The sequence below is a fragment of the Mus caroli genome, chromosome X (genome assembly GCF_900094665.2).
Source record: "Mus caroli chromosome X, CAROLI_EIJ_v1.1, whole genome shotgun sequence".
Classification (NCBI taxonomy): domain Eukaryota; kingdom Metazoa; phylum Chordata; class Mammalia; order Rodentia; family Muridae; genus Mus; species Mus caroli.
This window is the reverse complement of record NC_034589.1, coordinates 80702355-80718980: the sequence shown is the minus strand read 5'-3', so window position 1 is coordinate 80718980 and position 16626 is coordinate 80702355. Positions and strand designations below refer to the sequence as shown.

Here is a 16626-nt window from a genome sequence, read left to right as displayed (position 1 = left end):
GCCATCAATGGGAGGAGAGGCCCTTGGTCTTGTGAAGATCATATGCCCCAGTACAGGGGAATGCCAGGGCCAGGAAGCAGGGTGGGGGAGGGTATAGAGGGCCTTGGGGATAGCATTTGAAATGTAAATGAAGAAAATATCTAATAAAAAAAGAAATGTTCAAAGTCCTTAGCGATCAGAGAAATGATCAAAATGACCCTGAGATTCCACCTTACACCAATCAGAGTGGCTAAAATTAAAACCGCAGGATGATATTCTCCAGATCCATCCATTTGCCTAAGAATTTCATAAATTCATTGTTTTTAATAGCTGAGTGACAACACACGTTGGAGAGAATGTGGAGAAAGAGGAACAGAGGACACTCCTCCATTGCTGGTGGGATTGCAAACTGGTACAACCAACCACTCTGGAGATCAGTTTGGTGGTTTCTAAGAAAATTGAAAATAGATCTACCCGAAGACCCAGCAATACCCCTCTTGAGAATATACCCAGAAAATGCACCCACAGGGGTGCGTGTTCCACTATGTTCATAGTGGCCTTATTTGTGATAGCCCGAAGCTGGAAAAAACCTAGATATCCCACAACAGAAGAATGGATACAGAAAATGTTCATTTACACAATGGAGTACTACTCAGCTGCTAAGAACAAGAACATCCTGACTTGTGCAGTCAAACGGATGGAACTTGCGAATATTACCCTGAGTGAGGTAACTCAGACCCAAAAGGACACGCATGGTATGTACTTACTAATAAGTGGACATTAGCCAAAAAGCAAGCAAACAAAGTACAGAATACCCAAGATACAGTCCACAGAACTAAAAAATCTCAACAAGTTGAAGGCCCAAGGGACGATGCTTCAGTCCCACTTGGGAGAGAGAAGAAAGCAATCACAAGTGGGAAAGGAGGGAGGGAGGGAGGGAGGGAGGGGCTTGGGAGGGAAAGTGAACAGGATGGGGGGGCAGTGGGGGATACCTGATCTGGTATTGGGTGAGGGAAAAAAAAACAAATTAATCATTCTTTGATAAATAATCCTGAACAGAATGAAGCATTTGAGTCTCTATCATTTTTCAAGTTTTCTATAAAACTTATGTATGCACACTTTTACCAAACTTTCAAGTCAGGGTTAATGGATACCTAATAAGATACTCACTTCACACCTAAAGCTACTGAATGCTCTAAAATAAAGGGAACTATACCAAGTAGCTCTTGCAATGTAGAAACCTGAGTGTTTAGAATCAGAGTTAGTTCACAGAAAAGATGCAGAATGTAGAGCTTGTTTTTAGTTTATTAATTTATTTTGCAGGAATCTTTGACTTTCTGAATATGTACTGCTTGGACGGTGCATGCATAGCCTTGTAATATGCCTTTGTACATTTCTTCTCAAAATAATGTCCTTCACAACATACACAGAAATCTAAGAGACATGGTATGTACAAATTTAATTAATTTCTTGCTGCTTTAATGAAGAAACTGATCAATTCTTTTACAGTAGGGAAAGAAACTTGGACAATGGGTGCTGTTGTAAATAACTCAGAACTATTCAGTCTCAAAGCAACTTTTCATGGCTTTAGAAACTCAGACTGACTCATCACTCAGTTATCTTTGAATGCCCAAGCCATGCACAATTCTACTTGTACTAAGTATTTGGGGATGCAAATAGTACAGAAAAAAAGCTGGTGAATGTGAAACATCATCAAAATTAACTTTCACAACAGGGAAATACTGTTAAGCCTTTCAACAAAGATACAGTAGTGCTGCAACACAGGCAGTGCCCAATTTGAAATTTTTAAAGTAACCTTTCAATTGTCGTTTCCCTTTCTGTACAAATATACAGACACACACTGCAACATGGATTCATTCAAGGTCTAACAATGGTACAACAGTAAAATAATTCCATTTTTCATCTTAGAGGGACACCTTCACATTCCAGGATACATCATCGATATTTCTAAAAGACAGTTCTATGCCTCATATGCTTTCTCTTCATACTGTCAGAAATACATAAACAATGAAAAGATTATATAAAATTGAGTTGCCACAGAGAATTGGATATGAACCCCTAGATAATTGTGACAAACCAGTGACAAAATTTAAGGAAACATTGATTTCTTTTATAATTAGAGAGTACTAAAATTGAGACCAGCTCCTTAAAAATTAAACTGCATATCACACTTCCCATTCCATCCTGGGAAATAAACAAATTAGCAACACTTTCCTCCACCATCATTAACCTGCACTAAAACTACATATTTGTACAATGTATTTCTTTTGTTTCTTTAATATCCCCTGCCTCCACTGTTTCCCAAACTAGATCAGAATCAATCCAAACATTTTACAATCCTTAGAAGTTTGTGGCTCCTTTCTTTCCATTTTAAACTTTAAGACCACTAAATTTTATGGGAACAATGTTCTTTTAACACAATGGCTAACACGCTTTCTAAAAACCCAGTTTACAAAAAGAGTGAAATGTAAAATGTAGAGTCAGGTCTGCCTTACCAGGTACATCAAACTAGCAGTTTAAGAAAGCAAGCCTTTCACACGAACATAAGAGTACACTAACTGACCCAAAGGGCATGGACACCTCCATAGCAGTATCCACCATATGCCACCTGCTTATGGCTGCCAATCTGAGCAGAACATTCTGGAAAAAAGAAACAAAACCACCTGGATGGCTCAATGAATTCTTATTCAAAGTGGTCATAGATAAGGAGCAGTCTATATATGGGTCTATAGATGATGATGCAGTCAAATGTATCAAGTTCATCAGGGTCAAGTTGTTTTGTTCATTTTTAGGAACTGAATACAACTTATGTGGGCATTCAAACCTTACCACATCTAAAGCTTTCTTAATGGCCCCTGATGTCTCATATCTAACTTCCATAGCAAGCAAATTAACTGGGGCCTCATTTTTCCTGGCAGATGAAAGCCATGAGTGACTAGATACATCATCGAAGGCCTGAAACCATGCATCTACTGTATGTTAACAGCTTATTGACCTTGGTGAGTTTTCATGCAATAGTTTTAATAAAGCATCAGACTTTTCACACATGCTTCTTTCATGGTCAACTGACAAGTGCCATGCTGTTGGTATTTCAGCATCTTATTACGAACACTGGGACACCTTTAGTCAGATATGTCAAGTAGTGTATATGATCCTCCTAACTTGTCTCATAATAGCAAGTGGAGTTGTCCATCTCTAAGGGAGACAAAAAAACTACACAAAGGCAAGGGCACCTTTAAGAACAGTAGGACTGCTAGACTACTTCTGGGGATTGACAGGAAACCCACGTTACAAGCCTTTCACCCTTTCCAAGTCCATGGGTTTGCGCCTGTCTGTTTTCCCACCATTACAATTTTCACAGTTTTGTCGCAGTTGTGTGAGAGATAGTTACATAAACATGCTCTTCTTGAGACAAATGAATGTATTTGGGGCATTCTCCACATATGAAGGCTAGATACGATGTAGAAGATTATGACTGATAGAAAACTACAATGAGCTATGCCTTTGGTTTCAATATGCTATTGAGTGCAGCTTCTTTTTCCAGGTCTGGCAGCAATTTCTGCTAAATGAGAATACAGTGACAGTACAAAGTGGCTGTGTATACAGGAGTTGGGGACAGACCTAGTATTCCTAAGGTTATAACCTCAGGTGAAATTCTTCAGGATGGAGAAACCTAGCAATTTTATTGCTGTCTATGTTCACTGAAATGGGGAAAAATTCCAAAATTCAATTCTGAGCCAAGAAGGAAATTTAAGGCAAAGAACCTCCTTAAATCTACTATCATTAATTTTCTCATTATACATCCCAGCAAGTGGCCTGATTTACTATCTTTTTCAGTATATCCACACCTGCATTGGTTCATAAGTAGTGCTTTAGTATTCCCTGAACTGCTGAAATTCAGTATGATCTGTCTATTCAACTAAAAAAAAAAAAAAATCAAACTCCCTGTATACATCATTCTTTTGACAGTAGTTTTTTTTTCTTTTCCACCTATAGCACCTTGTTAATGCCAGGCTACCGTGCTTCCACTGAGCTATATATCCCCAGCCCAATGGTATTTCTTGAGTAGTCTCGTCTCACTCCTTCATTAATGCAACTTTATGATGTTGGCCAACTTCACTTTCCCTCTCATTGGCTAGGTAACAAATGTGCAAATAAATAGCTCATATTGATTTTTTTTCAGCTAAATTAGGACTACGGCACAAAGTATTTTCTGTGCTGTAAACATCATGTATTCATTACAAACCAGAAGTAGGGGGCCCTGTATACTGCAAGCTTTTCTTAAGAACCACAACTGAGCTTAGAATTTCCAATGGTTTTGGAATGGACTTGCATTTGGCATACATTCAGTGTGCTACTGGCAAAGCACAGTTTTATGAGAATGGCATTTTATAAAACCATACTTCATTACTTTCAAAATCAATAACCTAAGAAAATATACAATAATTTATGTGGTATAAGTAGGTCTTAGTTACCAGTGTCAATGCAGCTTGATGAACCATTGTTCAAGCAAAAGAGATAATACTACCTCTGATTGTACTTCCTCACAAAGGGCACAATATGCCTAATTCCTGACTACTACAAATCACATTTTAAAGTATCCTGTTTGCGTTTGAATGTGTGTTTGAAATTACCCCTGAAAAAAGCAGCAATTACAAATAAAGTCATTATTTTGCACAAAAGGAAATAAAGCATATCCTGGGTGCTTTTTCCTGTCCATCTCTTCACAGGAAGCAGCAGGAAGAGGCACAGGGAGCCTTGGTTTCCAGAGAGCTGTGACCAAGTAAGTCTGCTCTGGAATTCACAGTTTGTCTGCATAAACTGTAACATGTCCTACCATAATCCAAAGTTCACCTTTAGAAATGAAGAGCCACTCAGCAGTAACTGTAACAATTTGGATTCCACAGAAGAGCCCTTAACATCTCTGTGTACATTCTTACAGGAGTGAATTCAAGTATCCCCTTCTACTTCTCACTCTGTAATGAGTTAAGAAAGGAAAAAAGAAAGACCTCCCCACTTTTCCTTTCATGAGCCAGGGCACCATTCCCCCACGTCCCCCTGTGCAATCAAGAAATGAAAAGGCTGGGCAGATGAACACAATCCCAAAGTTTCCTTTTCTTTTGGTGAGTGCTCAAAGTTTCACTCTCAACCTGGTGTCAACTCTTCTGAATTCAAGTGTACCGTGGCATCTCACACTGCTCACAGCGATTCAGTGCAGGGTGGTTGAGAAAGGTACAGCTGTCACAATTCCACGGAGCCCCTTCATAATCCTCATCGCGGGGTTGTGTCCGAGCACTCTGTTTGCAGATACTTAAATGTTCTGAGGAAAGAGGGGATTTAAAAGAAAGGAAGCTAGATCAAGCTGTTTCTCCAAGCAAAACACAAACTGACCAAAACTGAAATGACAAACTATTCCAAAACAAAGGAAGCACTACCTATCTTACCCATTGAATAAGCTAATTAGTAACCACACCACTGGAAACCCATAGCTGTACAGAAGCTAGATCCATGCTCCACTTTGTTCTAAACATATTGATTTTTGTGCTCTGAGAAGTCCAGAATTAGATGACTTTTCTAGTTTATTACCCATAAACAATAGATAATTAAGCTATAGTCCAGCCAAATAGGGGGAAAACATTGAGATATATGTGACAGCATATTCAGAAAACTCTGACTTTCCTCTCTGCCATAGACTAGTAAATGGCTATCTCTTCTACAGGATATCTGCTTCCAGGAAGACATGTGTGTTTTATATTAATGCTTCATCAATGACAGGTAAAATTCAAAACAAAGGTGTTCCCAGAAGAGTGAAAAAAGACGAACTCTACAGCTAGTTATTAAGCTAAGAATCATTCTATATACATGTTTCTTTTGTTCTCAAAGTTATTACCTCTTGCCAAAAAAGTTGTGCATATATTACTTTTTGAAAACTGCCTATACCTGGCAATATCAAAACCCAATTTACAAAGGAGTGAAATGTAAAATATAGACTCAAGTCTGTGTTACCAGGTACATCAAACTAGAGGTTTAAGAAAGCAAGCCTCTCACATGGAAATAAAAACTCAAAACGTGTATTCCTGTTAGGTCTTAATTCTCTCTAGTCTTAGGCTTAAAAGGGCTGGACTCCTAGAATTCATCTGGCAACTCTGCTTTGTTGGAAGTCTCCCTATTCAGAAGCAAGCTCACTGGGGAGGTGGGTTTCCAGTGTTCTCTAGGTGGGTTCCTGTAACCACAAACAGGAGCTAGACTTGTTTCAGTTGCCACCTTTAGCCATCTTACTAGATATAAATTACTGCTCTAGAGTTGTTTTTATAGACAGGCTCCACAATGCACAATTTTACCCTTAGGACAGTTGACTTTTTATCCCATAAACAGTATCAGAGTGAAAAAGGCTAACAAATCAAAACTGTTAGTTGTTACATTCTTAGGTCAATTCAGTCTATCTGATGACTCTATACCCTGTTAAATATCATGCTGACTTAATTTGAAGTCATGAATCACTATGAGGTAAATGACCAAACAACTTTGTGAGTATAAAAATCTATTCAAATCATTTCAAAGTACTATTTTAGAATATTTACTTTGATTTGCATGAACAATCGTTTTTATAGCACTCTTAAAAGCAGTTTGCAGACTACCTTGTAGAAAATATTTATTCAAAAAGGAGTATTTCTATCCAGATCAAAGGGTGTGCAGGAAAGACTATTTTGTAGCCCATACACTAAAAACTGTATAAAGGTCTAAAGTAGGTTTCCAGTTATATAATAGTTTATATTTTCATAAAAATGAATAGCTTCACAAATACATTAGTCAATATTGCTTCTATATAAAAGACAAAAAGTGCTCAAAAGGCACACAATTAAAAATACTAAATAGAAAGGGTTTCAATGGTAAATGAAAAAGTTACTTTTACAAACATATTCTAATGAAAAAGGAAAAAATATACAAGGTACTTTCATGTATCTTGTTTCTTCTTATCATGGGGCCTTTTCATTTGCAAATTAAGGGTGATTTAACATTTATGATGTATACTATAATAGTAATTCAGTATAACATATATTACTACTTTAGAGACCTGCTTTCAATTGGATGGCAGCAGACCAAGCTGAAGAAGCCTTAGACATTTGTGTGAAAAGGTTTATCAAATGCAGAATTTGCAACTCATTTGAGAAGTATTTTGTCTTGCTTTCTATATTCTATTTCTAGAGAGCTGGCCTCTCCAATAAGGTGTTCAGATGTAGCTGCTGAACATGAGCAATGTGGCTATATGCAAATCAAGGTGTGCATATAAAGCATGCAGAAATTAAGAAAATATCTTTTAAAACAGTTTTTAGCAAGCACCAAGGATCTACTAAACATTTAGCATATGCACATGAACTGTAATCTTCAAAGGGAAACCTGAAGGCATGCTCTAGTTATGATAACTTGGATGGGTTAACACACCCCAGGGACACAGGTACAAACCATCTGTAGCTGCTGCCTGGGAGTCATGGATATCTACTGGCGCTTTGGAAGTCACACTAATTCTTCGGGCTTTTCTCTCAATTGCACAGGAGTCTGAGGAGTCTGCAGAAGAAAAGAAGAGAGGGGACAACATCATCTGTCAGGAAGATTGGGCTCCCAAGGACTGTTCCTGCTACTCACTCAGCTGAGAGAATTTACCTCTCCTGCCTCCATAGGAGCTTTCCTTTGTCTCTGAGGTTAAATATAAACAGAACGCTTCTTTACAAGCTACACCACTCATCTCAAATAGTGATTCGTGGTGGAAAAATATACTTGGAGTAAAAAGTCAGTGACAGCAATTAAATGGAAATATGAACGCAAACTGGACTTTAGTTCTGATTAAACCACTCAGTAAAAATGTCTAAAAATAAACTATATATATATATATATATATATATATATATATATACACACATACAAGTTGAATGCCTGGGTTATGTGGGAACCTGTCTCAAAGGACCAAAAATTAAAAATAAAAAGAAGATGAAGAAAGAAAGAAGATGGAAGAAATAAGAAGGAAGAATAAAGAGGAAGGAAGAAGACAACAGAGATAACGGTGATGATGACAGTAGTACACTGTTGTAATCTCAGCATCTTGGAAAGTACACAGGTCAGGATTGAATAGATCACCTCTCTGTGGTACACAGATTAGATCTGAAGACAGTGAGCTAGGCCACATGACACCCAGGTCATTCACTGTCCTTGCAATGAGGATACAGGAAGATTTGCTGAGTTACCTGAAGACTTATGTTGCTTATTAACTGTACATGCCAATCCCAAAGGTTTCTGTTGCCTCTCTTCCTTTGTCCTCTTAATTCTCTAGCCCACTCATCACTCAGATAGTATTATAGAGTCTACTTAGATTTGCAGCATACAAGCAGTTTACTGTTTTGTTTTTAAGCAAACAGTATTGCAAGCCAATTTGCACTAATTTTAGAAGTGTTTTCAGAAAAATGATACTGGGTGTGGCGGTGCATATCTATAAACCTAGTAGCTAGCATATGAGACCATCTTCAAAATGGAATAAAGTGCTTAACAGAAAATATATCTGACTTCAAACTGAAAAGCTTTTTACTAATCTGTGATTAAAGGCTTAAAATAACTTGGCAAATAATAGTACCATTTTATACTCTCACCAATAATATGCAAGATATACTTTAAGCTCATCTCAACGAAATTTTTTTTTGAGACAGGGTTTTTCTGTGTAGCCCCGGCTGGCCTCAAACTCAGAAATCTGCCTGCCTCTGCCTCCCAAGTGATGGGATTAAAGGCATGCACCATCACTCCCCGGCTCAACTAAATTTTTAAAGTAGAAACTTATTCATAAGGATAGGTAAGACTTTACATGTTGGGTAAAAATTCCTTGGGGCAGGAGTAATAATAGGATCATACATTTATCTACAATTATGCATTTGGTAATTATTTAAGAAATTGCTGAAAACTGGACCCATTATGACTTCACGGATTTCCCCCATCAGCATTAGTGAGTTCCATTTGCAGTGAACTGGCTGAGGAGCAGAGCCCTTTACATGCATTTGTCACTTTTCCTTCTGTAGAAATGGGTTAATAGTATCTTTATGGGTAAGGTTTTGGAATCAGGCTCTGCTAGCTTCAGATAAAATCCAACAATGAGCTCTAAGATGAATTAGGCTTTGGATACAGAGGGTGATAAGTCCATTAAAATTAGCAAACACACTGCTTGGCTGCAGAATGTAGCCAATAGGGGCGGGGGAGTCAGGATTCATTTGGAAGGTTAGGGAAACAAATGTGAAACACTCTTCCCTTTTCTTATTTTCTTTTTTAAATTATGTTCAAAATTGTTTCCTATCTTTTTAAAATGTTTAGAAGAACTCGCTGACTAGCAGAATGTTGTTCTGAAACTATGTTTGTGGAACTTTTTTTTAACAATGTACTCAGTTTTAATATAATATGAACAGCTATTAACATTTCCTTTCACCTATTTAAAAAATCTGGCCTTTTATACTTTTTTCAAGAAACGTGTTTATCTAGGTTGCACAGTTTACTGACCTGAAGCTATTAGTCACATGCCTTTATTACCATTTTTAATGGATAACCCATCTTTTATTTCTATTCATGGTATCCTGCATTTTTTTCGTCTCTGCACATCAGTCTACCTTGAAGTTTACTAATTTTGTTTCATTTTTCTCTACTTTGATATAAAATTCCACTACCAAAAACAAACATCAAATTTCCTTCAAAGTACCTAACAATTAAGGGCCAGAAAGACTCAGCTAAGGATCTTCTTAGTAGATCTAAAGCCCTAGCCTCATTCCTAGTACCAAGTTCATTGTCCTTGAACAGGGGAAGTTATGGCTTTGTATCTTGCTCCGTGGAGATACCACTCACTATTCAAGAAATTTCAAGATTTACATGTGGTGGACTGCTTGGATTTTTGGTCATTTCTGATGAATTTTGTCAGTTATTCTATGCCAGCTCTTGAGTCATTTAACTGTAGCTCATCTGCTAGACTATCTGTAAGAAAAATTACCTTAGAAGGTACTAAGGCAAAATCAAGTTTAAAGATGCATATTTTATGAACCTAAAAGGCTAAAAGTGATCAATGATATATAATCTAGAGGCTTTCAGCTTGAAACTACATGTGACATTGCCACAGTGCCAAATTTAGTACTTGGCAGTTATCCACTAAAATTCATTTTGAGTCATTTTTAGAAATCACTATACTATTTCAAATGTAGGTCAGATGAAACATCCACAGTAGTATAAAACAATAAAAAGACCAACTCCTAGGCTGCCATCTAAAAATAAACTACAATTTATGCACTCTCTACTATTCAATATGTCTTCATAACCAAACTGTCTTGAACTGCTTAATGAAAAAGGATTAAAATATGAACTTTAAACATTAGTTGTATATTGAGAACTTTTATAAAACAATAAGGCCTGTAAGTATATGGGTGAAAATGAGTGCTCAATCCACACCTTCCAACCTACACTTACTGTAAGATACTGAAAACAACTTAAGACTTGCTTTGTTCTTGATGAGAAAACACTCATGTCCCCATCACTCCAGCTTACACTGTTTATCAAGCAGCAAAAGAATTCTTATGTACAAAGTCTACTGAGGATTTTTCAAGATCCTCATTGTTCTAGAACAATTTTCTTTCAGGAGTATAGTTTTTATTATGATAAAAAAATCACTATTATGCCTTACAATAATTCTAACATTATTTTAGTGTTTAGTAAAAAAAAAATCAAGTTTGGGGACTATTTTACTATTGTTACATTAATATAGATAACTTTATGAGGAATATACTCTAGTGAATAGTTCAAATAGAAACTTCTTCAGAAATCTATTCAACTTCTACAGTATTTGTGCTATGACCTCCACTCACCTTTTTTAGATGGCTTCGGTGGTACAACTGGGCCAGGTTCTATGTGGTCATAAAAATTATTTATGGCTTTTGGATCAAAGTTTCCTACAAAGCAAAGAGGAAACCACAAGTATTTAGGAATTGTTCCTTTGTTATTTGATCTTTTAAAAAGAAAATACATTGATGAAATATAGGAAAAGAACATGTTTTCTAGGGTTTCAAATGTCATTATACTATACTCTTTTCTTTATGGCTGTGAGAAAAGATCCAAGCAGACCAGGAGAACACTGTTTGTCTATAATATATTACCTAAAGGAATATTTCTAATTGCAGGACTAGCATCCATTAGCAAGATTCAGTATATGAGAAACAAGGAATGGTTGACCTGTTTGGTCTAATGAAAAAACAACATGAAAGAAGATTGTGACACTTCTTTTCATAATTTATCATAAAGCCATCTAAGGAAGAAGCCAAATGTATATGTTACATAACCCTATGGGCTTATCAATGATGGTATTATGTAAATTTTAGAGTAAACAAGCCCGGAGAATTGCTGATACAAAACTTTCTTTGGATCTGCTCACTCTCTGGCAGATATGTTTATATCAGTGATATACCCTGTGACTCCTTCAAGGTCAGATTGCATTAGGTGCCAGTTCTGATTCTCACCTTCACTCCTGGACTCTGCCTGCTGTACCCAAATCCACCTGAGCTTGGATACTGAGGATTCTGTACTGTACCAAGTTTCCTCTTTTTAAGTATTGATTTTTCCCCTAATGAAAACTTTCCTTCCTGCAAATCAAATACTAAGCTTTTCATCAAGTCATGCAATGATTTATTTGCATCTACTTGAAAGTGCCTCCCCTACTGCCAAAAACAGTTTAGAAAAAGAATACAATATTTGGACACCTTAAGCATTTCTAAATCTTAAATACAAAAATACCACATTTGTTCAATTCATACCAAAAAACACAGCTCCTTCCTTAAAAAACCTTAATTGATCCTATTATTCAAAGTTTCATCCACTTGAATAGGCTATTTTAAAGAGAATTTTTAAAAAATTCTTATAGCTCCTGAAAGGTACAATGCTACTTGACATATTAAGTGCTGCACATATTTTTTGTCAGGCACTAATGTTACAGTTCATGTTCTAATCATCCTAATCAAATGTTATTGATTTTTACTTTGCTCCAGAAACCATATCCGTTTTTTAAAAAATTGATATAATCATATAGTAACAGTAGTTGACATACCCTGTGTATTATACATAGTGATTCTTTTACTACTAGCATAAAGCTAATATAAGAGTAATGTGGTGCTGGGCGGTGGTGGCGCACACCTTTAATCCCAGCACTCGGGGGCGGGGGGGGGGGGCAGAGGCAGGCGGATTTCTGAGTTCGAGGCCACCCTGATCTACAGAGTGAGTTTCAGGACAGCCAGGGCTATACAGAGAAACCCTGTCTCGATGACAAAAAAAAAAAAAAAAAAAAAAAAAAAAAGAAAGAGTAATGTGGCTTTTGAAAATGAGAACCTGGCTTGATAGCTCAACTTTCATGTTCAGATGGTTCTGTATCTTTATTATTTTTAGTTCAATTGTTTGACACTGTTATTATATACTACTCTTAAAGTACTGTAGAAGCTCTCTTAACTGCCATAATTAAGACTACTACAGTTTGGGAGTAGGTGGATTCAAAGAAAGGATTGTTAAGTAAAATTACACATCACCTTTAATGTAACATAAATATAGCAGCGTTTTTCTATTTTTCTTATGAAAGTGTTGAAGACTGAAATGCCCAGGGATTGTATATGCTATGCAAACATTCTATCACTACACTGCATCTTCAATAGTTGTATTTTGATGCTGAACAAGGATACTTCATATTGCCGTATACAAAGTACGTTCATGATAACCTAAAGCCAAGTGTCAGCAAACTCTCTGTCAAAGAGCAGATACTAACTGAGGTTTTGCAGACTTGCAATGCAATCTGTTACAAGTATTCAACTCTGTCCTTGAAACATAAAGAAGCCACAGATACTAGGTAAATAAATGGGCATGTCTGTTTCCGCTAAAACTTTTCTTTTTTTCCCTAAAAACAGGCAGTAGGGCCCTAGTTTGCTGAACCTTGATTTATAATTTTGCATTTTGGTGTCTTCTGAATGCAGCATGTGATATACTAAGGACACTTTCTTACAAAGCTTTCCCCTTTCTACTTGTGTTCATTCAAATCTAATTATGGGTTCTATCATTTTATGCTTGACTCTCTATAAAAGCCAAAGACAGTTTTTAAAAGAGAAGCATTCTCCTGAATTCTTTTTGGTTGTGAACTACTAATTTTAACTGCAGAAGCATAGCTAACTAGCCTATGCAGCACATGTAATCAATGGAGGCCGCAGTATACAGGAAAGCAAGTCCTTCTGTAATTTGATGAGCTGGCTACCTGAGAGAGAGCTTTTACTGTAACATAGAGAACTTCTTTTAAAACCAAGAACTCAGATAGCCTACTCTGGACTCCCTTTCTGTCACAGTATTTTCGAAGACTATCATATAATATAAACTGTGTCTTAGAAATAATACTCATCAATTTATGAAACACATTCAATGACAAAAATGCAATGTGACAATATAAAACAATGAGGATAAATGATGAAACTGCCGAAGTAACATCATTGTTTGACACTTTGATCCTTGAAGTGTAGGAATCTCTTTAAAGCCATTCTTACAACAGTTATACAAAAACCTGTCCTTAAATCTATGAACCCAAAAGTATTGCCATCTAAGCAGTTTAAAACACCACATCATGACTTATGATTTACCAAATAATCAAGTCTATACCTCTAGATTGAAGGAGGTCAACTTCTTTCAGTGTACAGTCAACATTTATCTGGAGTTGTCTGTTCATGCTTCTCAATCTTGTCATTTCCTCAGGCTAGTAAGAAAGCACCCAAAATAGCAATTGTGGGAAAGTCATTATCAAGCCCAACATTTAAGAACTATCTTTCATGTTAATTGATCTGATGGGATATAACTAAGAATCCAGCCTTGTCTATAAGATGGATTATAGAACATGTCTGTGTATGCTTTTGAAGTCAAAAGTACACTGAAGACATCGATGTGGCCACATAATAACAAATTCCATGTGTGGTAGCCAGGTACAAACTGAACTCTGTTCTATCATAAAAGCTATGTTCACTGCAATAACAGGGCACAGAAAATACCTTATTTATGTTTTTGTGGTAAAGTGCAACAACCAACCTTTGAAATTAGCACTGTTCATGATTTTAATCTTGTCTAACCTGGTAAAAGTTAGTTCTTACTTAGCTTTGGGTACCAGGTTTACCAGAATTCTCTCAATCCTTCTGCTAAAAAGAGCTTTAAGGTAGGGAGTATTGCACAAATTTACTGATGAGAAAATATCAGAGAGGTTAAATTTCCTACGGGTATAAAGCTCCTAAGTGGTAGAACCAGAACTTATACAAATTTATATAAATTTATAGAGATACTTATTTTTTCTAGATCAAAAGAAACACTTTAACACAGAGAAATATCAGGCATCAATACACTCCTTTGTTTCTTCTACGTTAGTCTGTCCAGCCCATTCCAATCCTTAGGGTCTTTTCAGTAACTGAAAAGACCTTTTTCTGACGAGCCTGTAATTCCCATACCATTATATTTTTTAAGAATTATTTATTTGTTTTATGTATATTAGTACACTGTCACTGTCTTCAGACACACCAGAAGAGGGCATCAGATCCCATTACAGATGGCTGTGAGCCACGATGTGGTTGCTGGGAATAGAACTCAGGACTTTAGAATTTCTGTGCCTAGACTCTAATGGTATGGATACTGAAGTATTTCCCACATAGCCCAGGTATAAGCTTAATTACTAGGGTAATTTTAAATACACAAAGTAGAATGTTAAATTATCTACTAACAGAGAGGGGTGGAGTAAGAGAGAGGGAGGAAGGAAGGAGAGAGGGGGATAGAGACAGAGAGAGAGACAGACAAACAGATACATACAGGCAGATAGAGACAAAAAGATTGAGAAAGATTGCTTTTGTTAAAAAACACATGTATTCTGTCAGAGACTAAACAGGTTAATAGGGCCCTACAAAAGCAGATAGGATGCCTTATGCTGTTGGGAGATTCTAGCAGAATAAATGGCAATGTCCACAAACAAGAAGGGACCAAAAGTTCAACACAGTGACGTAAAAAGCAATTTCTGGATATTATTTGTACATGTCCTTCTTATTTAAGAGCATTTGAAGACTGCTAATTTTACATGCTTTTTGTGCCCATTTATCTCGGGACCTTACAGATAACTATCATTATTCAGTCTCAAACATTTTGAAGAAAAATATCAAACTGAATTTTAACTTAAAAAAGAAAAAGCTCTAGGCCCTCAGAATGCTAGTGGATCAACAAGAACCATCTGGAAACATTTAGTATGAACTGCTCTCCTTTCTTCATTCCTATGGACAAAGTATGTGATGTTAATATGTAAAATGCTTGCCAAGTGATATTAAAATGGTATAAAACACATGCTTGAGCATCAACATGGATGATTTCATCGGTATTCTTATATATTTGCTGGGTACATAATGACACCCAAGGCACACTACATACATTGCTTCCTTATGTGGCCAATATTATACCACAGCTCTAGCACCTCTGTTAACTAAGCAGTCAATATAGCTAGTAAATATCAAAGGTAATCTGATTCCAAATCCCATATGGGCATTCCTTCAAATGAGACTCAATTAACAACCTGAAAATTCTGAGTAGATTAATTGGTTTTGTTTTGTTATTTTGGTTTTGTTTTTACCAAGTTAGCTGTAAATATGTTACCTTATTGCTTAAAACAAAATTGGTTTTATAAAATGCTTCAGATTTGTGTTATCTATTTCAAGCAAAAACTTTCAGCATTTTTGTTACCAAGCTAGTTTATAGATTCTTGCTATTTGTTGGATACTGTATAAGTTGCTTAACATGCCTTATGTAATTCTAAAGAAAATCCCTTACCATGGGTATTCTACCATATATATTTTGGAGATGAGAAAATAAGTCCAAATGTTACATATCCAAGGCTATGCGACTGACACAAGCAGTGAAAGCAATAACCAAATTTGGGCTTGCAAACCCACTTGCTGACATAACCTTCATGGCCACAGTAGCCACCCCCTCAGCCATGTCCTACTGTCCTTGATTGCAGTCTAAAGATAGGCATTGAAAGAAACTAATTTCTCTAGGTGAGGGATGATTACACTTGGTTTAGTAAACTATTTTTTCTATTTCATTTTTAATTTTTAAATTATAAATCATAAACTACAGTCCCAGGAAGGTTTACCTTCCTTTTTTAAAGAAAACAATGACTCAGTAATAAAAACTCTTATATAAACTGTGGGTGCTTATATTTGAAGCACTAATTAATGCCACACCAGACAGTTTTTTACTTCTAATTAAAACTAAGGTTTATTTAGCAGGACCTATAATGGACCAGGTGTTTCAAAACAAAGCCTTACCAAACAAACAAACAAACAAACAAACAAAACCTTACTGATACCTAAATGATTACAAGTTGCCTAACTATCCTTTGCTAACTTCCTAACTGAGAGGAATCAATAAAGATTTTAAATAGAGAAAATCAAGGAGATTCTGGGAGCTGAGACAAAAGGATGGGCCATCTAGAGACTGCCATATCCAGGGATCCATCCCATAATCAGCCTCCAAACGCTGACACCATTGCATACACTAGCAAGATTTTGCTGAAAG

At 36.4% G+C, this 16626-nt stretch overlaps 1 protein-coding gene across 3 annotated transcripts in view; it reads right to left on the bottom strand.

The window, feature by feature from the left end:
* Positions 1-1266: 1266 nt before the first annotated feature.
* Tab3 (TGF-beta activated kinase 1 (MAP3K7) binding protein 3) overlaps positions 1267-16626 on the bottom strand; it is a 62164-nt gene continuing 46804 nt past the window's right edge. For 2 of the 3 annotated variants that reach the window (XM_029473320.1, XM_029473322.1), the window contains 4 exons: positions 13690-13783; positions 10878-10961; positions 7444-7566; positions 1267-5320 (listed from right to left, as the gene is read on the bottom strand). In XM_029473320.1, the coding sequence (XP_029329180.1) occupies positions 5172-5320; positions 7444-7566; positions 10878-10961; positions 13690-13783 (450 nt within the window). In that variant the 3' untranslated portion in view covers positions 1267-5171. The remainder of the gene's footprint in view (positions 5321-7443; positions 7567-10877; positions 10962-13689; positions 13784-16626) is intronic. The other variant, XM_021153660.2, reaches the window with a different exon arrangement.